Source organism: Nelusetta ayraudi, unplaced genomic scaffold (assembly GCF_046127955.1).
Source record: "Nelusetta ayraudi isolate G7.1 ecotype Tasmania unplaced genomic scaffold, CSIRO-AGI_Nayr_v1 ptg000085l, whole genome shotgun sequence".
In the NCBI taxonomy this organism is placed as follows: domain Eukaryota; kingdom Metazoa; phylum Chordata; class Actinopteri; order Tetraodontiformes; family Monacanthidae; genus Nelusetta; species Nelusetta ayraudi.
This window is the reverse complement of record NW_027466135.1, coordinates 1,880,940-1,908,553: the sequence shown is the minus strand read 5'-3', so window position 1 is coordinate 1,908,553 and position 27,614 is coordinate 1,880,940. Positions and strand designations below refer to the sequence as shown.

The following is a 27,614-nucleotide window of genomic DNA, read 5'->3' as shown; positions in this document are numbered from 1 at the left end:
AAACAGTACCTGACAGGCCCACCAGGTTTCTGAGTCTATTTAATAAAATATGGTGATCTACTGTATCAAAAGCAGCGCTTTGATCCAGTAGCACCAAGACTGTCAGCTTCTGAGAGTCTGCGTTACACCTGAAATCATTGACGATCTTTAAAAGGGCTGTCTCAGGACTGTGGTTCTTTCTAAAACCAGATTGATAATTCTCTAAAATATTGTTTGTATTTAAAAAGTAATTTACTTGGTTAAAAAACAGTTTTTCTAAAATCTTACTTAAAAATGGTAAGTTGGATACAGGTCGGTAGTTATTAAAAATGTTTGGATCCAAGTTGCTCCTCTTCAAAAGGGGCCTCACCACCGCCGTTCTAGAGGCAGCAGGGAAAACACCCGTCTGAAGAGAGCAATTGACAATATATAAAATCTGCTCCTCAAAGAACCCATAAAGTGACTTTAAGAGTGACGTGGGAATTGGGTCTAAAAGGCAGGCTGTGGGCTTTACTTGGGAGAAAACTCGACCAAGTGTCCTTGCATCAACTAGAGCAAAACTCTCCAGTGTTTCCTCAGATAAAAGTGGTTGTCCAGATGTGTAGAAAAATTGATTTTGATTAATTAAAATACTGGACCTAATGACATCAATTTTATTTACAAAGTGGTCTGCAAAATCCTCACAGAGGGCATCTGTTGGTGTCTGTATGTCCTGATTAAAATTTGTATTGGTTAAAAGATTGAAGGTAGAGAAAAGAAATCAAGGGTTTTTGCTATTGTTTGTGATGAGGTTGGAGAAATGGGTTATTCTTGCCTGTTTGACAGTTTTATTGTAAGATTTGAGTAGATGACGAAATGTTTCATAATGGACAGTGTTACGAGAGTTAACCACTAGATGGCAGCCAAGTTCCATGCAATATGCAGAGACATCTAGTGCGAGTTGATGACGTTGGCTTCCGGTTGTTTTACCTGATGAGCACTGTTCTAACCATAGATATATACAGAAGGCGAGATGTCTTATCCGCGCTGCTGGCCAATGGAATCGAACGTCCGCACTGGCGGCCATCTTGCCACAGTCACCTCGCTCCGCCCCTCTCACTCATAACTATGTATTCTTATTGTGCATGTTCTTTTAAATAGCCCTAAATTGCTCTATTTTCAACCGAATTTCGAGCGGTTTGGTTTGTTACAAAGGTTATAAGCATAGTTATGATACTGCATACTTATTAATGATTTATAACCATCGGCTTTCATGTGAAAATAGCAAAAACACGCACACACCCATATTTAATAAAAACATATACGCTAAACGCTAAACTAAACAAACCAGCACTAAATCGTAACATTAATCAAACAGCTCCAACAATATCTTACAGATGAAATGTGATCCTACAAGCTTTTGTTTGTGGACAGCTACGATTGCTGCAACCATAAGCGGCACAGAAGTTTGGCATTTTTTCAGTCACCGATTTCCTGTAGAAACCATAATGCATGATGCTGTAGCAAAGCAATCCAATTGTAAATCATTTGCGAATTAAGTTAAATGATATAGAAAAAAAGCTATTCTGTCTCTCCATATGTCAAATTGCTTGTTTTATTTACACCTACCAATCCTAATCCCTTTTATCACAACAAGAAAAAAGACGGCCTGTAATCTCAGGTTGTCACCGTTCGACTCTGAATCAAACAGGTGGGGGATGAGATATCAGCAGCTCTAGTTCATTGATCACCGTGTCTCTGCTGCATGAACTGATGAGACTGCGTTCATGCAGCAGCAACGTTATAGGAAACGCACCTCAGCGATTAACTACAACCGACACCACAAATATTGTATGTGAACAAAATACTAGTTTGTCCTGAAATAGCTGTTGGCTAAACTTAACTTAAGAAATGAAAATCTTAGTGGTCTCAGTCGTATTAACTTGTGCAAATAGGCTGCCATAGCACCATTGTGTTTTTTTTCTAATAGAAAGCTGCACTCTCAACATGTTCAACCATCCAGAATTATTGCTACGTTATGAACGTTTGTAAGAAAGCAAACCGTGTGCAAAGCCGTCAAGTTTTCAGCGAGATCAGAGTGTTAATGTTTGTTCAGGTCACTCACGTTCCCTCACATTCACTACATCAGACCGTGACTGCCTGACTGTGGAAAGATGGCGGCCAGTGCGGACGTTGGATTCTGCGCCGTGAGACATCTAGCCTTCTGTATATATCTATGGTTATAACTAGCGGCCATACAATAAAAGTAGCGTATCTACAAAGATTGCCTGACTGTATAAAAGAAAGAACGAAACATGGTGTCAGAAGCGGAAACTTAACGCCGCAGCTGAAGACAGAACAACAAGGCGCTATAAAGGCTGGACGTTTTTTCAATGGAGCTAAACTGCTAAGCTAATACCTGACGAACCATGGCTTTTTCGATTCCTGTACCAGACGCAATGGACATGAAGGGCGACGTATATAACAACTGGACATTCTTTAGAGCACAATGGGAAAACTATGCGATAACAACGGAACTGGACAAAAAAGAAGCAAAAGTAAGAGTAGCCACCCTGCTTACAGTAATGGGCAAAGAATGTCACATAATACAAAGACATCTTCACATGTCAGCGGAGGACAGAGACAATCCACAGAAGAATCTGGATGCACTACAAAAACACTTTGAACCTTCCAGAAATGTAATCTACGAGTGCTACGTATTTAACACTGCACAGCAGAGTCAACATGAGTCAACAGAGTAATATGTTGCAAACCTGAGAAAGCTAGCAGACAAATGTGAATTTGGTCCCCTGCGAGATGAATTGATCCGTGACAGATTAGTGCTTGTGACTAAAAATGCAAGTACACAAGCACTCATGTTACGTGAATCAGAACTCACACTTGCCAAAGCAATAGACATGTTTAGAGTCAGCGAACTAGCACAAATTCAAAATAAGATAATAACTGGTGTGGAACAGGAGAATGTACACTTTGCACATGACAAACGCTCAGAGATGCGCCCCTCATTTGCACCTCAGCATAATTACAAAGAGCATATGGGACATGCAAACAAAGATAAACGCCCAAATAATAACCTCTGTCGTTACTGTGGAGCAGTGCATGACAGAATGAAATGCCCTGCATTTGGCGTCATCTGCAAAGCCTGTGGAAAGAAAAACCACTTGCCACTGCAAGAGTGTGCAAACAAGCCCAGCGCAAGACACGGGTGAACTTTCTTGGAGAAGACAGAGTAGAGGAGGAAGAAGAAATGGAAGAGGTGTGGTTCCTATCAAACATAAACGCTATGGAACAGGGAAACGAGAAATGGCTTGTCAACCTCAAAGTAACACCGTACATGACTGAACCAGTATCATATGACCCTAGCCATACAATCACATGTCAATTGGACACAGGAGCCACAACCAACGCCATAAGCTTCAGAGATCTCCAGCTCATCACACAAGATGGTAATCCAGACATACCAGCCAGCAAAGCCACCATTAAACTGTATGATGGGTCACAAGTGAAACTAGCTGGGTTGTGTCACCTCAAAGCTGACCATGATGGACAAACACACGACCTGAAGTTTCAAGTTATGCACACGTCACAAATGCCTCTGCTTTCTGCAAAAACATGCAAAAGACTCAACTTGCTATTTCATACACCACACAGATATGTCATCTACAGCGGTCTCACGCAGCACAACAGGGACAGATATGCATTTCACAACCACCACAGAGGACATCATCTCAAAATACAACAACGTGTTTGAAGGCCTTGGCTGTCTTCCTGGTGAACTACACCTCGAGGTGGACCCCGACATTAGGCCTGTGCATCAGGTGCCACGACGAATTCCCATTCCGCTCAAACACAAAGTCACTGAAGCCATACGATCCATGGAGAAGAATGGCATCATCACATGCGTAAGAATGGAAAGCATAGCATCAGTTTCCATTCTTACGCAGATGACACACAGTTGTACTTTTCTTTTAAGGCAAACGAGGCTCATCAGTTGGCCAAATTGGAATCTTGTCTTCGTGATGTCAGAACTTGGATGACACAGAATTTCCTGTTGCTTAATTCCGACAAAACTGAGGTCATTATATTTGGATCGCGAGAGAGTAGGGACAGAGTTTTTGATGGACAAAGTGGTCTATTTGGTACTACACCCAGTTCTACCGTGCGGAACCTAGGAGTCACTTTTGATCAGGACCTGACCTTTAATTCTCATATACAGAATGTAGGGAGGTCAGCTTTCTTCCACTTAAGAAACATTGCCAAAATTCGAAGTTTTTTGTCCTTCAAAGATGCGGAAAAAATAATCCATGCTTTTGTTACGTCTAGGCTAGATTACTGTAACTCGGTACTAGCAGGATGCCCAAATTCATCCCTTAGGACATTACAGTTAATCCAAAACTCCGCGGCACGATTGTTAACCGGAACTAGAAGGAGGCAGCATATTACTCCAATTTTAGCTTCCTTGCATTGGCTGCCTGTCAAATTTAGAATTGAATTTAAGATTCTAGTTTTAACTTACAAAGCTCTTCATTCTCAGGCTCCTTCTTATATTAGGGAACTCATTGAACTTTATCATCCTCCAAGAGCCCTTCGCTCTGAGGATTCAGGTCTTTTAGTTATCCCAAAAATTTCTAGAGTTAGGTCAGGAGGTAGGTGTTTCAGTTTCCTGGCACCTCTATTTTGGAACCATCTTCCAGCCTCGGTGAGGGGGGCAGACACAGTTAGTTTATTTAGGAGTAGACTTAAGACTTTCCTTTTTCTTAAAGCTTATAGTTAGACTCCATCCACTGTCAGTTAAGCTGCTGTAGGCTTACGCCGTGGAGGGAGATCTTTCGCTCCCGTTACAGGGATCGTTGCTCTGTGCAGGCGGAACCTTTATCACTCTCCTCACCCAATCAATCTTTTACTCTATCCAATCTTTTACTCTATCCACTCTGTCCAAGCTCTCATTATGCTTTGTACAGTATGCTCGATATGCATGATACTGCCGCAGTCTCTGTGTCCCCGGCAGGTGATGACCACTGCGCCAGGAGCTGGATTGTGCTGTCCTGGGGGTCTTGCTGTCATCGCTTCATCCCACCGCCACGCTTAAGACCTGGACTAGTCCTATCGGCAGATTGTCCATCGAGCTAGGCTCTTGCCTTCCAAAGCATGGACACTTACACTCCACATGGACAGCAGCCTTGAATTAGTTCCTATTCTTTGTGTTTATATCCGTTTTGCCTGGTTGGTGTATCTGTTTTTCACTCTGTCCTGTCTGCCACCCTGGCTCACTCTGCTCCTTTCTCTCTTTCTCTGTCTCTCCTCTATCTTTATACTTCACCCCAACTACTCATAGGCAGATGATCGCCCTCTGGAGTCTGGTTCTGCCCTAGGTTTCTTCCCACAGGGGAGTTTTTCCCAGCCACTGTCGCATCTTGCTTGCTCCGGGGGCCCGGTTGGTTCTCTCTGATTGTATAAAGCGCTTTGAGACGCCTTTGGCTGTGATTTAACGCTGTACAAATAAAAGTTTATTATTATATTATTATTATCATCAAAAGAGTCACAGAGCCAACACAATGGATCAGCAACATGGTTGTCATAGAAAAGCCAGGAAAGTTGCGCACCTGCATTGATCCCAGCGCACTCAATAAAGCTCTACGGCGGTCACACTACCAGATGCCAACAATAGAGGAGATACTCCCAGACATTGCAAAAGCAAAAGTATTCTCCGTGCTTGATGCCAAAGATGGCTACTGGCAAGTCAAACTTGAAGAAGAGAGCAGTTATCTGACCACCTTTTGGACCCCGCTTGGCAGATTCGGGTGGCTAAGGATGCCTTTCGGCATAAAACCAGCTGCAGAAGAATATCAACGCAGGCAACATGAGGTGTTGCAAGGCCTGACCGGTGTAAGTGTCATTGCAGACGACATTCTTCTCTACGGCTGTGGAGACACTTCAGAAGAGGCACTAACTGACCATGACAGAAACCTGACTGCCTTGCTGCAGAGGGCCAGGGAGGTCAATCTAAAGCTCAATAAAAAGAAGCTGAAACTAAAACTATCCAGTGTCCAATACATGGGACATCTTCTCACCACAGAGGGCCTTCGCCCTGACCCAGAGAAGGTGGCAGCGTTTCAACACATGCAAACACCCACTGATGTTAAATCGCTACAGAGATTCCTGGGGTTTGTAAATGATCTTGCCAAATTTCTTCCTCATCTCTCAGATGTGTGCGAGCCTCTCCAACGCCTGACAGATAAGGACGTGGAGTGGACATGGCTATCACAACATGAATCTGCCGTTGACACTGTGAAGCAATTAATCACATGCCACCCAGTACTCAAGTACTACAACCTGCAGGAAGAAGTCACACTACAGTGTGACGCCAGCGAGACAGGCCTAGGTGCAGCTCTTCTCCAGAATGGGCAACCTGTGGCATTCGCCTACTGAACAGAGATATGCGTAAAGGTGGTGTACAAGCAAGGGAAGGATCTTCATGTGGCAGATTTTCTGTCGAGGACTTAACAGCCAAACACACAGCATGCCCACATGCAAACACCTGCCACCATCTATGCCATGGGCCTCACCACCAAAGACCTACAACGAGTCGACCACCTCGCAGACACGAATATTTCAACAGCTACACTGGAGTCCATTAGAACTGCCACAATCAAAGATCCACTATGTTGTGCACTCCAGACTTACATATTGAAAGGGTGGCCCACAGCTACACAAGCAGTAGCTCCAGAACTACGACCTTTCTACTACTCTGACGACTGGGAACTAGATGAACTTTCAGACACAACTAGTGATGTTCTCTCTGACACGGGGCTTCGAACCACGCCCCACAACTCGGTAGGGTTTTTTTCTGAAGCGCTGCTCCGGAGCTTGCTTCAAATCACGTGACTGATGACGTTTGAACCACTTCACTGCTTCATTCAGACTGAATCAGCTGGCTGGTTTGGTTCAGTGGGTGAGGCTTTGAAAGACTGGCAGGTCTCAGTTGAGTTTAAAATGGATGAAACGGCGCAATGCGTTGCCTATCTGGTCGATACCTTTTGGATTGATTTGATCAGCTTTCGTATTGCTTTCGGTTTGCTTTCTTATTGCTCTGCAACGGAACCAACCAGGAAGAGATCTCAAGTCTGGGAGCATTTTGAAATCGTGCCGCCGAACAAGGTCATTTGTTACAAGCGTATTACTCAACTTATTCATACAATAACAAATAAAAGCCCTGAAAATGCTGAGTCAGCTGTGCGCCGGTTAAAATCTGAGTGTGCAGCATTGTTGCGGAATGTACCGCATGAAGAGGAGCCGCCATCTACTTCGAGAGCACAGCCAGAACCAGCTGCATCTTCCCAAGGTACAAAAATTATAGAATTTGGATCAATAGACTTTATTTGTATTTTTTCATGTACAGACTAAACTTTATCTAATGTTTCATTTTCAGCCATTGACCTGTGGAAGCTGTTGGACCGGGACGCTGAAGAAGCGAGGGCATCCAGCAATGCTACTGCTGATGCCATAGTGGAGGTGCAGTGTTATCACAGGACCCTCTGGTGTACTGGATGACACACAAAGCTGTATACCCAAACCTATACAAGCTAGCAAATGAGTACCTGCCTGGCAACACCAGCATCCTCTTTGCCCTGCGAGAGGGTGTTTTTCGAAAGCTATACATATATATATACATATATATATTAATATATATATATATATATATATATATATATATATATATATATATATATATATATATATATATATACATATATATGTATATATATATATATATATATGTATATGTATATATATATATATATATATATATATATATATATATATATATATATACATATATATATATATATATACATGTGTATATATATATATATATATACATATATATATATATATATATATATATATATATATATATATACATATATACATATATACATATATATACATATATACATATATACATATATACATATGTACATATATATATATATATATGTATATATATATATATATATATATATATATATATATATATATATATATATATATATATATATATATATATATACATATATATATATATGTACATATTCCCTGGTGGAAGATGACTGGGACAACAGTCAAACAGACAGCAGACTCGAGCACATAGTTGGTGACAGGAGGGAAGGGGCTTCAGAACTAGAACGGGCTCCAGTGTTGACTGATGTGCCAAGTGTCCCCCAATCTGGACATTTAGGCCTCAAGCAGACCAGAACCAGATCCAACATAAACCTCCTGAGAGGTACCGCAAAGACTTTGTTGTTTAAACTTTCTGAAGAAGGAATGTCATCTCTTGTTTATTTCTGTGCCACTTTGTTCATGTGGACTGTTCATTTTTTTCTAATGTTTAGGAGAGTGAACTAGTCATTTCTGTTTAACCTGTAGCCCGCTATTGTTGTTGCTGGCCACGTAACTCTCATCCGGTCACTATTGTCCATTTTCAATTGCTTTCTTTCCATATGTTAAAGGAGATGTTACGAAAGTTAACCACTAGATGGCAGCCAAGTTCCATGCAATATGCAGAGACATCTGGTGCGAGTTGATGACGTTGGCTTCCGGGTGTTTTACCTGATGAGCACTGTTATAACTTGCGGCCATACAATAAAAGTAGCGTATCTACAAAGATTGCCTGACTGTATAAAAGAAAGAACGAAACAAGGACAGGAGTTGGGGAAAGAACACCTCACCCCATCAACAACCACAGAATCAACGAGGCAAACGTCCCTGTCACTGTCCCGCCACAAGGGGCGAAACGTCAATGAATGGTAGTTCATGGTTGATGACCCTGCAGCTGACCCGTGGGCACCGAAAGAAGTGCGACAGGCAGCAATGCCAAGCAGGAAATGTCTCCTACCTGTACATTTACAGTAAGTCATAAAATAGCTATATTGCATTTATTTTTCAGTGTTTTAAGAGTCCTTTCATTAAAAAGCTAAATACCATGAAGACACATATTTTGTGGAAACACACCCACTCCCACATTCAGGTGGAGGTCCTCCACCCCCGCAAGATGTCCCGGTGTTGAAACTGTAGGAGGCGGCGACTCTCACTGGAAGTGTCGGGACTGTTCTTCGCTGTAGGGGAGCGCTCCTCGTGGAGCAACTCTACTTCCGGTGTAGGGAATGCGTTATGCAGCGTTTTTTCTTTTGCATGTGTTTTCTTGCTTTGCATCGCTCCTCTGATGAAGTGAATGTTTTTATGTCCTGCAGCGTGTTGTTTTTTTTGTTTTGTTTTTTTTGCGTTTGCACCACGATCCTCTTTTTGTACCGTTGTAAACTTGTATTTGTGTTTGTGACTTTGCGTCGTTTCCGTGCTCAAATACGCGATTGTCCCGTATTTGGCAACTAAAAAAGCTGTCCCGTAATGAACTGAGACGGGACGCACTTGACTTTGTCTCCACTCCGTCGCCCCGGCAACCCCAGTGTCCACGCTGAGAACTCTGTCCTCCGCAGTTCTTGGCATTTCGGCTCGCAATCCCAGAGGTGGGCAATGGGCATTCATTGCTGAATGTTTAACCCCCCCCCCCCTCCTTTGGTTGTGGTTTATTTGGTGTAGACAACTGAGTTTGTCTGTTTTTGTTGTTGGCGTCACCACTTTCTTTGGTTGCTTTTGTTTTCTTGGTAAAATTTTGGTGAAACTTTGGGTTTTCTATTGAGTAGTTTGATTTCCTTTTTAGTTCATTACTATTTTGTTCCCCAGTGATCGTTACCTTTTGTTTTGTGTGTGTGTGAAGACTAAAGAAAATTTTTCTTTTGTTTGAACTGTTTAACGCTTGCCTGAGTGTCTCAATGTATTAGTGTATTCATTGTGTTCTCTTTTCTTTTGGACAGGAGTTGGCGTAGCGTGCGGCAAACTGCGTCGGTGGTTCCCCTTCACTTTGCTTTATTTTGCACAGCACGAGGGAAATTTTGCTTTGTAGTGATTCCCTTCGCTTTGTTTATTCCCCTTTTTCAGTTTTTCTTTGTTTTTTCTTTAGCCTTTCCGCTCGGCTACGTCCAGCCCTGCTCCCCTTATTTTCTTATGATGTTGAACAATCTTTTTGGTATAGTACTTATTTTTTTTGACACTCACTCAGGCAGCTAAACCTGGTCTTATTGTTTTTTAAAAAAAGATTTTCCTTGGTGTGTTTAAAAAAGAGTCAACTATTTTAAATTGTGATTGAATAAAGCTGTTTCTTTGGAAGTCCGTCTCATCCTCTCAAATCTCAAAGCGTAACGAACCTGTGTAGCCCGAGGAATTTTTATTATAGTCTATTTCCTGGGGTGCAACTCCCCAGGTGGCCCTGTCAGGCAACATAATATATAACATATTATAGAATTATATAATCCCTATATATGAATTCACATGATCATGGGTGTTATGATCAATGCTCCCTCTAATTTTCCATGTGTCTGGGCATCCAGACAAGCTCCTTGAGCACACTGAGGACCACTGTGGGCAACATCAGATGTGCACGCTGTGGCCACACACCAGTATCACACCTGTTCAAAACCTTGGATCATAGCAAGTTACATGGCTTATTAAAAGAATCAAATTCCAGCAGCAATTTTCATGAGTTTACTTTGAATAGAAGTGATTTGGCCCACTTCAAATGAAAAAGAGCAAAATCTTGTTGTTGATGAGATGTGTAGTGTGTTATATGTGAGAGTCCTGCTTTAACCATAGGAAGAGTCCTGCTTTGGCCTGGCTAAGGGTCATGTTGCGTCAATGTGCAATGGCATGCGCGTGAGATAAGTGATAGCTCTTCTCTGAATAGACAAGTTAAGCCAGTGTGCTGCAGTTAGCCAGTGAAAATAGAGCGGAGTGGCACCTCTTCACTTTGTTACGCAATCTATGTCAGCGCGGTGCTGCAGCCTGGAAACTTTCTCTGCCTTTTGGACTCATACGGTGCAGCTGGAAGAAAAGAAAAAAATCATTCCGAAGGCGTAGCGGTGCGCCGCCTAATAAAAGCTCTAAAATTATTAATTAATACGTTTCTGTTGAATTTTATTTTATGTGCTACATAGATTTCCTTGTGCGCTGAGAATGTGCAAGTAGTGCGCGATTGCGCAAGCAAGCAGCTTAGAGGGAACATCAACATCCAGCAGGTGGACAACAGTCACCAGGAGCACCAACAGGAAGTGGCGTACAGGCCCCGCCCACCCTGTGATTGACAGCTGGAGACACTGGGTAACAAACGTGAAGACAGAAGAAGAATCAAAGGTGAGAATTCAGCTCAGAGTCTCTCTGACGACTTCAGTCACACTTTCATCAACTCAGCTGAAGAACCTGAAGGAACATAAAGTCCAACATGTAGCGGCTGAGTGAAGGAGGTCTGGACTCTGTGGAGGAGCTCCATGGTTCCAGAGACGCTGTAGAAGGACAGAAGACCTGCTCTGTGGTCCAGGTACACTCGCACTCTGGAGGACCGAGGACCTGAGACACGAGTACTGATGTTGTTGTGACGAAACCAATATTCACCTGGGTAACAATATAAACTCCAGGATTTGTCATTTGCTGTGTCTCAATTCAGGTTCTGCACCCTTGAGACCGAGTGTCCTCCGTCTGAAAGAAGCGTTCTTAGAGTTCCCAGCCTAGAAGGACGGACCAAACCCCGCCTCCCCGGTAACCACTCGGGGCGGTCTAGCCTTCGGCGTATTTCCTCGTTTCGTCACCGCCGTTCCCTCCTGCTGGCCAACCCCGGAAGTGAGTTTTTATAGTATCACGCTAACCATTGGTTCGCCATCTAACGATGCCGTTGAATGTTCAAATAAATAAAATCCTACGTTAAAAACTGGATACTTTATGTGAAACGTCAATATTTAGATTTATATGTCGTGCCTTAACCAGTACATGCCGCTAATTTCAGCTGACTTCCCAGGATCCCACGATGCTTTGCAGCAGCACGCAAAGCATCATGGGATACCCAAGTACGCGAAGGATAGTAGCGGTGTATCCTTGGAATCGGCTAAAACGAGTGCGTATTTACGAGTGCGCATTTTGAGCGTCCTAAACACCCTCGGGAATTGGGACAAGCCTTCGCGCAGTGCGATGACGCAACTTCCTTTCAAAATGCGCACTTCAAGGATGCAGAACCTGAATTGAGACACAGCAATTGAATCCAAATCTACTTTCCTCTGACCTTCCTGCTCTGCCGATGTTCCTGTAGGCCACTGCTACACCAACCCCCTAAAATAAACCACAGAAGTCCCTCCCCCTTCTCCACTCAACCTCCCAGTAACATCGTCCAGTCACACCTTCTCTACTCAGGACCTGCTTCTTGTCAGTGAATCTGTCTGGATGATCACAATAAGACTGAACTTCCTCCATGAATGTCACTTTTCTGTTCTCCTCAGATAATAACAGACGTTTGTGCACTCTGCAGAACTTGCTGTATTTCATCTCTCAGCTTGGTCACAGCTGCTGCCACGTCCTCAAAGTATCTCAGAGGACGGATCTCCAGGCTGGAGGAGTCTGGAGACGGACTGAGTGCTGGCAGTGAGGAGAACCTGTGGAGAAACTGGCTGTGGTCCAGTGTGTGTGAGATCTTCTCCAGCTCAGCGTCTCTCCTCTTCAGCTCCATCATCTCCTGCTCCAGCTTCTTCTCAAGCTCTTTGACTCCACTCACTGCTGCCCCCTGTGTGGATCTGACCTGCTGCTGCACCTCAGAGCGTCTTTTCTCCAGCAGACGGGTCATCTGGGTGAGGATCTTCTCGCTGTCCTTCACTGCTTTATCAGCAGAGCCGTTGATGGACTCCACCCCCTTCAGGTCTTCCTCTGTGTGCTGGATCTTCTGCTGGATCTTCTGCCTGGTCTCCTCCAGCTCTCTCTGCCTCCCAGGCCTCTGTACTGCTGCTGACACTGTCTGATGACCTTTATGTTCATCCATACAGCATAAAGCACAGATGATCTTCTGATCAGTGCGGCAGAACATCTTCATCACCTCATCATGACGAGGGCAGATGTTCTCCTGGAGCTGCTGGCTGGGTTCCACCAGCTTGTGTCTCTGTAGGGGAGCAGCATCACGATGAGGCTGGAGGTGAGAGTCACAGTAGGAGGCCCGACAGACCAGACAGGACTTGAGGGCCTTCAGTTTCCTCCCAGTGCAGACATCACAGCCCACATCTCCAGCATAGCAGTGATCAGCAGGAGCATCTTGGAGTCCAGCCCCCCCCCTGCAACGAAACTTGGCACGTTAACTTTGCCGACACGTTAGCGTAGCGCGACAGCGATAGCGTGCGTCCCCCCCCCGTCAACGTGAGCGCAATTTCCAACCAGCACTGCAGAGAGAAAGGCAATATCCAGGTGGAGTGAAAATACATCCCAGTGCCCACCATCACAGGCATATAGACGTAGATAAGATAAATTTACATAAAATACCAGAATGTTTGTCAATTTTTCATTAAAACATATTTTATTTATTTAGTTAGATAAAAATGTTTCCTCCCAGCACAATATGTATTTGTTAATTTAACTCACATTCCTGCCATCATCTTAACACAATTCAGTGTCACTTTTAAGTTGGAAAAGCATAATAATTAAATTACTTAAATGGCACATTTCAAGTAAAACTGTTGCTATTTAGTCTATTTGTGGTGGTATGTGAGTTATACTTCCCATAAAAAGACTTCCTTTTACATCAAGAATATTTAAATTTTTCATAGATGACTCCCAAAGAGACAGACATATTCTGTCAAGTTCTAACCTGAAGACCACTCTGTCCAAAAAGTCCAAAAAGAATTATATTGAATTGAGAGCAGCTGTTCTTATTTTCTCTTTTTTGAGAGAGATTTGCTCAGATTTTCAGTTGACCTGTTGATTTGATTTCTCTGATTAAAATTAAAACAAAGTCTGATATTTGGCAGCTTGTTTAATTCTTATACATAGGTATAAAATACATTTTTTATAATAACAAAAAGTCATCATTTTCATATACACAAGTTGGACGTCTAAAAGTATCGGTATCTGTATTGGTATCGGGATACTAGCCTTGGTATCACCTGGTATCGTATCGAAAGGAAAAATAGTGGTATCGCACATCCCTGCTTCCACACACACACACACACACTATACTGTAAATGGCTGCAGTTTCCTTTACAAAAGTGCTACAGACATCATTCAAACATCCACGTGTTTGTCTCATCAAGACCTATATTTTACATTTGACAGCCACTTAAAAAAAAATGCAGGTCAAAAATATGCATCATTTGCTTACACAGGCATATGATGATTAGACCTCTTCTCCCTCTTTGTCAACACACAAATGCCTGCAGTTTCCTTTAGAAAAGTGCTACAGACGTCATTCAAATACCTACGTGTTTGTCTCATCAAGGCCAATATTTTACATTTGACAGCATCCTCCAAAAAAAAAAAATGGAGGTGAGAAATCTGCATCATTTGCATTGACTTCTTTCAGCAGATGTCGCCGGGCGTCGGCAGAGGACGGGGGTCAATTGCGGGCGTCGACAGGGGTCAGGCGTCATCGGGGGTCATCGGGCATCGCGTCGGCCACGGCGGCTCAGTCCCGCAAACGCTGCTTGCAGCTTTAATTTATTGTTTTGATTTAATTTAATTTATTAGTGTTAATGGCTGCTGAAAAAAGGGGATGAATAGTTCAAATTCGAGTTGAAAGTAAAATATACAAATGTTGGAAGTACTAGTAATCATTACTATGTACAGTTATGCCCATCTGTTATCTTTGTTGGGCTTGAGTTTATGATTATTTTTTTTACCCTGTGCATCTTTTGTTTTGTTAGTAGTACTTGCCATTGCTCCAACACGAATAAACATGCTGCATCCCACTAGATGGCGCATTTGCCTTATTTACAAGCACCACGGTCGGCGGAGCTGATTGCTGCCACTCTCAGCAGCATGCGTCTACTAAGGTCTACTAAGATTCCACAATCTATTACACCTCGCGAGCAAAACACTATAATACTAGGAAAAGAATCCTCTATATGTCAATAAATACAACAGATTGAGTATTCATAAAAAAAAATGCTTACTTTAAATAAGAAAATCCAACAAACCAACAAATGCAACACTAAAAAGCAAACCAACAATCAAAATAATGCTTAATTGCCTTAGCTTCGTCCCACACTTATCAGCTTAGCTACTAAGAATAACACACATTATTCACCTGGACAGAAGGAGGTTCTGAGGAATGTGTTGGTCCTGGAGCTTCCTGGTCAGGATGTTCGGGAGATCCCTCTGGCTCAATGTCTGCAGCGCCAACATATTTTAGAATTGCTCCTGCAGAGACAAAGCTCATTAGATCATCAAGCAAAACAGATCAGAAGCGCATTTTGCTATTTTATTATTACAGTGATGTTGCAGTAATATAGGAAAATTAAAAATGTATTTGTTTTTAAATTAAACATTATGATTGCAGTGTCCCTTTAAAGCTTTTACCCAATTACAAAACTGTCACTTTTAAGAGTTTTTGGCATTTCTTTACACACTGTACTAGTTAAAGTAATAAAACTAAGATAAATGACCCACTGCCACAATAGTCTAAAATAGTCAACACCATGCCAAATAAAGTATTTCCATAAAATATTTCTTTGAATTATAAAACAGTAGCACATTTCTAATTAAGGGCCTACAAAATACAAACTAAGCTTAGTAAATTCATCCTAAGTTAAGGCTAAAATAACATTAAGAGTCAAATATGTGAGAGACAACTTCCACTGAACAATAACAGGGGACTGACTACAACAACAACTACAACATGCTCTCCCTCCCTCCCTGTTAGAATGTGAATAAACGGGTGTGGAGTCAATCACTCATTCCCATGGCAGGATAGGCCAACTTGACAGGACATGGTCAACTTTCATAAAACAAACAAAAACGCTGATTCATGACGAACAAATATTAGCCAGCCAGCTAACATTTATCCGACGCTAGCTAGCTGGCTAGCAGGACAAATAAACAAACTTGGGGGGGGGACAACAGCGTTTCACCTCCACCTCTCCAGCCCACATAAACAAATAACTTACCTTTCCCCTTTGCAAGTTTTTCTTGATCAGTTTTCTTTTCCTTCCGTTTTTCCGCACCGCTGGGATAACTCCTTTTTGATGCCATTATGGTGTCTGTTTGTTTTTAATCCTCTCGCTAACGGGAACGAATGGTAGCTGTCAATCATTCACATCATACCTGTCGGCGTCGCCGGCCCTCCACGTCACAACCTGCGTGACAGTGCGGCAAGCCCCCAGAGTCCAAGATGGCGTCCCATTCCTTTCAATGAAGTTGCTCACCCAGCGCATGGCTCCCAAAAACTTTTTGACTTCCGCATTGATGGGATAATAGAGCATGCGCAGTTGTGTCAGTGTGGAGACCGTCACGAACCGTACGAAATTCAACCTGGAAATGAATGTATTTTTTACGGAACAACTGACGATTGTTGTTTGGAAATTTTGATGATGATGATGATGATGATGATGATGATGATGATGATGAATATTATTATTATATTAATAAAATAGTATTATTATAATAATATACTATTATTTGTGTATTAAACAAGTGAGCAATGTGCCACTGAATAATAAATGATAATTCTTTGAAGCAACTCTCTTTGGAAAGCAGACAAAGTAATGAAATGATTGGTCTATTTATTTCATCAGAACTAAAAAATAAAAAATAAAAACTCAACAATCTTGAAAGTTCCTCCCTTTCTCTTGCACCTGTCGACCGGTCAACTTTTGGCTTCTCTACAGTGTTCGAGAAAATGCCGACCTGTGCTGCAATTAACTGTGTCACCCAATCAACAGGCAAAGGGTGCAAAGGACCCACGTTATTTCGGTAAGAAGGATTAATGAAATGACTGTAAGGAACTTTTATGCCGCTGACGTTTTTACGTACTTACGTCCGTGTGTGTGTGGCTAACACAAATTTGCAAATATTTTGTCGTCCTCATGGAATTAAACAGCACACCATGTTAATTTATCAGTGAGTGCTCTCTCTTTTCATGCAATTCATCACGCTTAACATGTAATGCTGAATCATGAAAGCTATGGAGCAAAAAATAATAATTACATAAACGACGAGTGAAATAAAATGTGTCATTCATTCAATAAAGATTTCATTCATTCATCTTCTATACCCGCTTATTCCTATTCAGGGTCACGGGGGTCTGCTGGAGCCTATCCCAGCTGTCTTAGGGCGAAGGCAGGGTGACACCCTGGACAAGTCAGCAGGTCATCGCAGGGCCACATAGAGACAAACAACCATTCACACTCACATGCACACCTACGGACAATTTAGAATGTTCAATTGACCTCACGTGCATGTTTTTGGAGTGTGGGAGGAAGCCGGAGAACCCAGAGAGAACCCACGCAGACATAGGGAGAACATGCAAACTCCACACAGAAAGGTCCGAGGTCCGGGCAGTTGAAAATGCCATTTTATTTCATTTAACAAAGCATATCATTATTTCATCATGCATTTAATTGTTTTGTGGTCCTGTGTTTTAGTGCTTCATAATTGTATTCTGTTGTCAAATTTGCCCATCAAAGTCAGATTAGTAATCCTGTACATCAGTTTAAGGAAAACCAATTCTAGGTAATGGATTGCAGATCTTGTAGTGACCTGTTACAATGGAAAGAAATGTATACATAATAAGTACGTCTGTGTGCCCGATATTTTAGTTAACACTAAACTTTCTGCACAACTGTCTGCATTGTGTTCAAGCTTAAATGAGTTAAATATGTTTGCATACCCAATTTTAAGTAAAATTACACAAAAAAATGTTTGGGATGTTTTGCTTTTTACAGCTTTCCTTTTGGGGACAGAAAAAGGTTGCACAAATGGGTGGAAAATGTGAGAAGAAAAAACTGGACACCCAATGACAACTCCAGGCTGTGTACTCTTCACTTTGAGGAGAAATCTTTCATTTTGCACGGTGAGAGAAAGTGCCTAACTTCAACAGCTGTCCCAACCATTTTTAGTTTCTTCAAATCAGGTAAGAGCATGGCTACCAAACAAAAGGTAAGTGAGTCACACACACACCCACACACACACACGTGATTTTGATCAAATCTTTGACCACACATATTCTAAAAAATGTAAAGAGGTGTCAGAGATCTTTGAAGAAGACAGTTTTCTCGTGATTCAGGAACCATGTAAGAGCCATACTGTGTCTGATGTACATGTAGAGTTCACAAATGATGTAGAGATCACCAATGATGAAGAGGTCACAAATGATGAAGAGGTCAGAGCAACAATGAAGGGATTTTACATTGACTGTTCAGTTAACATGTTCAATGTTAAAATATTCACATGAAAAAAACTTGAAAATCGTTACGGCAGACGTAAAAAAAAAATTGTAAGAAAGTGTTGAAAGTTATCTTGAAATCATTTATGAGGATACTCATTATAATATTGATGAAGTGTTATTTCATGTTTTGTTGGCTGTTTCAAGGGTTTATTTAGTTTGTTGTGACACAATCTAAGGTTCAATTTGTAAAGAAATAAAAGTTCTTGTGAAAAAAGATAGTAGTCAAAGTGATATTAGTGTTATTTGTGTTTGTGTTTTTTGTAGTCTTGTCTGGATTTGTCCTGTTCGTTTCTGGTCTGTGTTTGTGTTCCCACTCTTGGCCTGCACCTTGTCGTGGTGAGTGGGCTTTTAACTAAGACAGGACAATTATATATATTGTCTGAAGCCAGCAAAACAGTCATTATGAGAATTATAACTGAAGCACACTAAATAATACACCATCAGTCACATTTTGCTTTTCTGTTATTAATCTAATGTGTGTTATGTCAAGCCTCCACAGTGGCGTGCTGCAGTCAGGATGAGACAAACAAGGTGAATGGATGGACGGATTGATGAGCCCAGCGAGCCTCCACCATCCACAGACAAGCCAGTCCCATTTTCCACCCAGAAGGATGTCTCTTCCATCTATCTTTGCCTGCCAGGGAAATGCAACCAAACATAGTAATTACAGATGGCGTTGTCTCTGTTAAAGTGACACATGGAAAAATAATAACAATAATAATAATAATATATATATATATATATATATATATATATATATATATATGTATATATATATATATATATATATATATATATATATATATATATATATATATATATATATATATATATATATATGTTTTGTGATTCATGTTCATGACAATAACAATCAAACAGATTTTCTTCATTCTTCCAATGAGTTTCGCAAACAAACATGGAATTTTCCCTGGATCATACAAATACGTTTGTAGATTATATAAAGACAATTATAAAACACATTTGTTGTGGTTTTATATTAAAGCAGATAGTCAAACGTAAATGTAGCATGGTAATGTTGCGAAGACACATTTATTTTTGTTTTTCTTTGTTTCTTTAGAAGCTTTTATTTTGGTTTTCTGTGGAAGCACAATAGACAACACACATGTTAACGTCCGCTACTACGGTTCGCTCCGCATAGGTCTCACGAGCCACTTGAGAGACTTCCTCTCGAGCGTTATCTACTTTTTACATTTCAAAACACAGATCCATACCCGACTTCGACTTGAACTTATTAATCATGTCGTTTCCCGGAGGTTTCTCAATTCCTCCATACTCAGTGATCCCCCCTCTGGGAAACCATACTTTTCAACCCAAACATCCAACATATCAAGACAATCTGGACCGTATTTTTTCCGCATGTCGTCCACAATTTGTCCCCCCTGGGGAACTGCAGCAGCCACTTTGCTCTGGTTCTTCCCCATCCCTGTCTAGACTTATTACTTGTAGCTGCACAGGCGTCCCTGTGCCCCCTTTTTTTACTCAGGCGCAAAAAGGTAGAGAAAAAATTCACCCCTTCGGTACTTAGTCACCAAAGGTTTTGCCCGCTCAGCCCTCACCAACCTTCTTGGATATCTGGTGAGCGGGACAGGCCCGCGATATGACCTTGACTGGCGCGATATTATGATTTAGCGTACGTTACGCTCAACGTCATTCCGTGCGGCAGGTAAAAAAAAAGGTGGTGTTGTCCCGGGTGTCCCAATTCCATCGCAAGCCGATCGGAGCCGATTATCACCCGGGTCGTTTGTCGGGTTGGTTGACCCGTTTTGTCGTGCAACAGCTGCAACTGCAAACTGCAGGCTTCAATTTACCGACGCCTTACACATGTGATGGCATGGAGACTGTGCATTGTAGCAACATCAGTCCCCTCAGAGAGAATCTTCTCCAAAACAGGGCAGATATTTACAGAGAGAAGAAACAGGATCAGCCGCACAAAGATGAGGCTCTTGGTTTTTCTCATTGTCAATCTTCACTAAAGGACAAAACTGTTATCTGAATGCTGAGGTTTTTTTTTCTTTTTGTTTTACACATTTTAATTTATATTTTGTTGTGTGAGTTTCTGTAAGCGTATGTTGTTTGACTTTACATTTGTGTAGTAGTAAAAAACTAAACGTTTAAAATTGGTAATAGTTATTTAGATAGAGGCACCTAGACCCACCTGTGGGTCATAACATCCCCTCTCTTAAGAACTAAACCCTATTAACATACCTACAAACAAAACTAAACAAGAAAAACCTCAGTTCCCCTGAAATAAGAATTCCGCAGCTAGTCCACATGTACACGTGATACCGCATCTGCCAACACATTATCAACCCCCCTTCCTGTGGCAAATCTGGAGATTGAAGTCTTGCAGGAGCAGAGACCACCGCATGTACAGCTGGTTTGATTGCGCATCCTATCCAGGACCACGAGGGCATTATAGTCTGTAAAAACCTGACCCCAAATTAACATCAAGATGGGCACTGTCAGAAGGAGAGCCAAAGCTTCTTTCTTAACTTCCCAGAATGGACTCTGTGTGCGTGCTGCTTACTTGTGGCATGTCCCTCTACTTCTATGTCATGGTGCAAAACTGACGTATGGCGGGGGTGGTCAGAAAACAATAGTGGGTGGCTCTCAATTAATTTAACAATATCATGACGGGCTGATGCAGGCAAATGGGACAAAAACAAGCTTAAGTTATTCATAATTTCAGAGTTTCCCAGGCGCGCCGAATGAACACCGATTTTTTTATTTTTTTTTTCATGAGCCCTCCCTCCACCAATGGGCACGGAGGGGGCGGAGGCTCAGGCGACACATTTTTCCTAGCGACGTAACGCCCGGTTCACACTGGACGCGGAAGCGCCACAAAGCGCCGCAAAGTGCCGAGCGCTTCCATTCGGCGCCCATGTTAAGCAATGTAGTAGTTCACACCAGACGCGAACAGGCGCGCGGCTCCCCTCGCGGATCGCGCCATGCATTTAATGTCAGTTCACTGGACGTGGAAGCGAAGCGCCGCCGAGCGCTTCCATTCGGCGCCGACGTTAATCAATGTGGTGGTTGCGCGGCTCGCGGCATGCATTTGTTGTTTCGGCGTCTGCTCTATTTCGTGCGCGAGCCGCGAGTGGTCCTCGTCAATAGTACAGGAAGTCGCTCAATAAAAACGAGAAAATCCGGTGAATTTTCAAAATAAACTAATTTCAAAATAAAAACCCAATGACAAATTCGATCATATATCATATTTGTATGTTATATTTGTCAGTACATTGTATCAGAGTGCGAGAGAGATTAAACACACACACACACACACACACACACACACACACACACAGAGAAAGACTTGATCAAAATACGTCTGTTTGATCCTAGAGATGCCGGTCAATGATCATTATGAAAGAGGTCTTGTCTTGAGATGGACACCTGAGTGCGTGTTTCTATTTATTTACACACACACGCACAAAAGTGAGCTATGGAGCGGGCTGGCTACGGGGCGAGGGGGGGCGATGACGAAAATGATTTATTTTATTCTATTTTTTTAAAGAAAAAAAAAGAAGTGAAAAAGTGGGAGTGAAAAAAAGAGTGCAGCTGAGCAGAAGCGCTTGTCGACCGTCGCGGAGCTGTTCGCGTCTGGTGTGAACCAGTTGGAGCCTCGCTCGCGAAATTCGTTGGAGCGGCGCTTCCGCTTCCATTGAAATGAATGGCACGAGCCGTTCGCCTGTTCGCGTCTGGTCTGAACCACTACATTCAGTGCGTTTACATGGCACTAGAGAAAATCGAATTATTGCCTTAGTCCGATTATGATCGGAGACCTCACGTGCATGTAAACACCTTACTCCGATTATGATTGGAGTTTGAGAACTCCGATTGGAATCGGAGAACTCCGATTGAGACACCCAGATAATGCGATTGGAATTCAAATTTCTCTGCCATGTATACGCCTTAATCGGACTATTAACTGGACAATGCGAGTGCGCATGCGCCACGCCTCGCTCTCGCGACTCATGACCGCACAACTACGTCGTCTAACAAAACAGACGGCGCGAAACAACCTGGCAAACGCGAATAAGAATGTTGACATTTGGAGAGAGGATGAGACCGGGGCGATGCTTTCTCTTCTAAAAGAGATGGACATATTAAAATAACGCGCAACGGAGACCTTTTTAAAAAGGGTAGCGCAGCAAATGCAGGGCTCCGGCTTTGCGCACCCCTGAACAAATACGTATTCCTTCATATTTATATTTCTACCTTTTCGTTCACATTTTTTGTAAGTTAGAAGAATTTTAACTTTGTAAATAAATGCACAGCAAAGACATGTTTTCCTGATTTGTTTTTATTTGGGTTAATTTCGCCGTTATTCTGCTGGAAACGGCGTGCAGCGGCACCAGCTTCCTCCACGGTCGGCACTTTAATGAGCGTGTGTATAACTGAAGACACCGTTCCTTTGCAAAACCTGTACACAAACTCTCCCACCAGTCTGCTCCGAACCCGAATCCAACAAGAACGAGAGTTTGGGGTCCGTAGCGACGGCACAAAGCGTAGCATCGAAGTGTTGTTGTAGCCCTCCAACAGCAAACAACGTTCTTGTCTGCCTTTTAAAATAACCAGGAGCACAAGAAATAGGGTACACCTTATCTGCAAAGCAAGTAACACGTACATTATGAACTATCGTTCCATATCATAATAGATTTAATATGTCAACCGAAAGCAGCTGACCGGCTGAAAAGACTCACTCCACCCCCTAGTGTTGGGAGGAGGACCCGTCAATAATTTGAATTTCTCAGCTGCATGTATACGGGGACCAAGGTGAGAACTCCGATTGGACGAGAAAACCGAATGATTGCTTAGTCCGATTAAGCTCTGCATGTAAACGCACTGATTGATTAACATGGGCGCTGAATGGAAGCGCTCAGCGATTTGCAGCGCTTCACTTCGCGGCGATTCGCAGCGCTTCACTTCGCTTCGCGGCGCTTCCTCGTCCTGTACGAACCGGGCGTAACTTTTCAACATTTTGACGTGGCAGACGCGGGATGATCGTTTTCTATCAGGAGTGTGCACTACATAATCTGTATCGGAAAGTTTGCGCTCCACGACATACGGACCAGAAAAACCAGCCTGCAAACCGGAACCGGGTAACGGCAACAATACCAACACACAACGCTTGTCTCAAAAACTCGAGCCACAGCTTTCTTGTCAAACTGCCGCTTCATTTTAGACTGGCTGGCGACAAGAGTTTGGTGAGCAGTTTCACAAGCACGATGCAAGCGTTCACGAAAAAAAATTACGTAATCTAACACATTATTCTCTACTCGCTTAACATCGGAAAGCCACTTACCCCTTAACAGACGCAAGGGTCCTCTCACCGAACACTAAATCAGCTGGGCTGAACCTGAGGGACTCCCACACATACAATCAACGACTGAAGATACACTTTATGCTGCGGAACCATCACTGTGCTCATTTTAACCCCCCCCCCCCCCCCCCCCCCCCCCCCCCCACACACACACACACACACACACACACACACACACACACACTAAAATATACGAATTGCAGTAGGTTGGTTTTGTTGCTCTTGGTTGTCCGTTAGTTTTTTGAGAGTTAGTAGTAGATAGATCCCTAGATAGTAAGTTTGATAGATGGATAGAAATAGATAAGTTAGTTAAAGTTAAACACACGCACATATATATATATATATATATATATATACATATATATATTAATCTCTTTCAATGAACTCCAAAACATACATGGTCAAAATCCATATTATTATTATGTTGTTGTTTTTTTTAAATGCTCATACAAAACAAGAAAAAAGTGTCACATCCACTTGTAGTGCATTATTTTTGCCAGCAAGCTTCTCTTGTTACTACTGACCACATTGACCCATATTTTCCATATACTCACCTGAATCAGGTACCCTGCAAGGGCAACGACCTTCCCCGAGGTGATCGGTGGAGTGACGTGCAACCAGCACGTGACCTCTACGACGAGCTTCCACCCACGGAAGTGCCATAGGAGGACACGGATTAAATAGTATGGCTTGTCCACCAGAAGGCTGTATTATGGTGTACATAATATAAAACTTCTGCCCAGTTCTGCTTGTATTGCAATGGTTGCTGTTCCTGAAGTTTCATTTTTCGTCCCTTTTTATTTTTTACATCCATGTTTGTGATGAAATAGTATTGTGAATCGCTAGCTCGCATTGCATGCTGGGAAACAGCGTCACTCAAGGAAGTTTTGGCTTCGCTGACACGGTCCTGAAGGGAAGTGGGTTTTAGTGCACTGGAACGGGATGAATGTGTTCAATCAAGCAGTACAAACCTGATTAATTGTCTTAATACTTCACTTCGAATGGCCATATTGTTTAGGATTAGAATTAGATGACAACTTCTTCACAATATTTGCAACTATTCAATTTGACCAGCAGGTGTCAGTAGAAGACGAAATTTCATGTTGACTATTTCCTAATGGAAGTGCTCTCTTGACGTTGGATTTTTCTCATAATTATTTGAAGTGTAGGCCTGTAGTTGATGAGGAATCACGGTGTGCTAACGCTACTCAAACAGCTTCGATGAAAAAAGGGAGTGTGATTTGGGTTTGTGGTACATTATGACAATCTTGGACTTGCAAGACTGAGGCGACGGTTCAATTCCCATCAACGTGTATTATATATGTGTTATTTAGCTCATCTATTCTACATTTTAAATAGATCACATTTGACATCTGACCCACTGAACACTTACTATTGAACATATTTTTAAACTATGGGCTATTTAGTCTTGTTTTAGGATATAATATAATTCATTGCACAAACTGTCAGGCTAAGTATAGAGCTATAGTCTACTACAATCAGTCGTGCCAAAAAAGAGACATTGTCTTTATTTTTCATTTTTATTTTATTGTGTCAGCATTGAACCATACAAGCATGTAGTGTTGTCCAACAAGAATGCATGGCGAATCAAATCCCAAACAACCTATGAAACAATGAACACGTTTCTATTGCACTTCATTTTATTGAGCACTAGATGACCTCCTCGAGCACTGTGTCATTGAAGCCTCGAGTAATGAACCATTTTTTGAAACAAGTGTCGAAGCTTCAACAAAGCCTCCATCGGCCATCACTACCTACGGCTGCGTGCTCTAACACCATTTCAGAAGTGACTAACTGCAGACTTGGGAGCGGAGGAGGGATGACAGTCAGGCTGGCTCGACTGCTCCTCCTTCTCAGCCGTGGCGCGTCCAATCAGCAGCCGACATCCAGGACCGCACCTGCAAGGCGTCATCCACTCTCTCTCTCACACACACACAAAATAAATTGTGTTCAATCATGTTAAACTTGGTTGGGGCACAGCCATGGCTCTTTATATTTTATTTTTATTTTATTTTGTATTTTATTTTGAAGTTAGCGCTTTGCATTCTGGGCGATCCTCAGTACAGAGGAAGCCCATGAAGCAGGTGAGACGGTCTCCTCCCTGCTGAGACAGAAATTAATGCAATAAGTTGAGCTATGCTTCATGTAACTGTGTTTCAGTGTTTAAATGTGTGCTGGTGTCTTTCATTTATTTTTTATTTTTTATTTTTTATTTTTTATTTTTTTTTAGCAAAGTTCGTTTTTTTTTAATTGCTATTAAAAACGATTAGCATGCTAGCATGTCCATTAGCAGCACACAGCTCTCATACGGAGCACGTTGTCTCTGCAGGAGGTGACCAAGTTTCACGGAGCAAGTTATGGTTGTGTCCCATTCTGTTTCAGGTATGTGTGTGTAACTGGAAGAATGTTACAGTGTATAAAAATGGAGCTTTAGGGAGCGAATTATTGAAATTGCGAATGTCATTTTTTTGTATTTTGTAGAAAAATGTATTTTATTTTTAATATTATTTGTATTGTAGAAACAACAACTATACGATCACTACTTCAGTACAGAGGAAGCCCATGAAGCAGGAGGTGACCAAGTTTCACGGAGCAAGTTATGGTTGTGTCCCATTCTGTTTCAGAGAATAAACTGCTGCTCCACACCTGACTTATGCAAGTCTTCATTATACAGCAAGCAGGACAGAATAGGAGAGGTCACATTGGTGCCGTGACTCGAGACTCTTTTGTTGTGCTACCGATGCTGCAGAGCGACCCGGGGACTGTTCTGCTGCTGCTGTTCATCTGCGGTCACTGAAGTCGGTCAGATGTGTTGCTTTTGTGCAGTGTTAGACATCAGATAGAGGGTTTATGTACTTTTATTTGATTTTTTTTTTTTTTTTTTTTTTTTTTTTTTTTTTCAGTTTCCAGTCTAGGCCTTTTGTGGTTTCATCCTTTTGTTTTGTGGTATTGTGTTTTGTTAACTTTTTGGAAAGATGAGTAATCCTCAGGGTAATGTTTTTGTAACTCCTTTTGGTGCTGGCAGAGGGAGGGGTTTTATGCATCCTTCAAGTTTACTGTTTGAGAGTCCTGTTCAGGGGCGTGGTGTAGTGTTGGGTAATCAGTGTACACCTGGGCGCCCCTTGCTCAGTACTGGTGTTATCCCTCCCCCCAACTCCGATGCAAACCCTCATGCCCTTGCTAGCCAGGGCACGCATTCCCCTGTCCCGGACAGGCACAGCATGTGTTCCCCTGCACCTACCCCTGATGTTATTGCTGCTAGTATTGTAGGTCAGATGGGTGATGCATTGATTCAACAGGTCAGCCAGCGGGTGGCACAGGACATTATCTCTCACCTCAGTGCATCTGTCACTACCCCTTTACTCAGTGCTGCCCCTTCACCTGCCCATGCTGATATGCTAGCCAGTTCCCCTTTACATAGTGCTACCCCTCGACCTAGCCATGCAAATGTGTCTGCCACAAATGCTTTTGACGTGTCCCATTTGCAATATGTCCCTCATCGAAAGCTGAAGGAGCCCCCCTGCTTCAGAGGAGACAACTCAGACTCTGTTTCCGTCCAGGAGTGGGAGGAGCTCATGAGGAGTTTCATTAAGAGGGGGAATCTGCAACCTGAGGAACAAGCGGAGGAGATCCTTGTTCATCTTGGTGGCAAAGCAAAGGATGTTGTCAGGTTTGGGACCAGGAACAGTGGTATTAACATCACCTGTAACCCCGATGCCATTTATGGTCTCTTGCGGAAGCACTTTGATTCTGTTCCGTGTTCACCACTCCCATTAGCAGACTTTTACACCACTCTTCCTGGGAAGGGTGAGGATGCCTTTGACTACTGGCTTAGACTGAACCGCGCTGTTGACTTGGCCATTGAACGTCTGAAGGAGCAAGGAAAGTCACTGGACAGCCCCAGCACTGAGGTGACTCGAATGTTCATAAAGAACTGCCCTCCTACTGAGCTCGCCATGACCTTCAGGTCGA

The 27,614-nt window shown here is 42.4% G+C and overlaps 1 protein-coding gene across 1 annotated transcript in view; it reads right to left on the bottom strand.

Moving 5' to 3' along the window:
* LOC142901279 (ribonuclease inhibitor-like) overlaps positions 1 to 23,278 on the bottom strand; it is a 136,032-nt gene extending 112,754 nt beyond the window's left edge. The window contains exon 1 of the mRNA XM_076045737.1: positions 23,259 to 23,278. Within this exon, the coding sequence (XP_075901852.1) occupies positions 23,259 to 23,278 (20 nt within the window). The remainder of the gene's footprint in view (positions 1 to 23,258) is intronic.
* Positions 23,279 to 27,614: the final 4,336 nt, after the last annotated feature.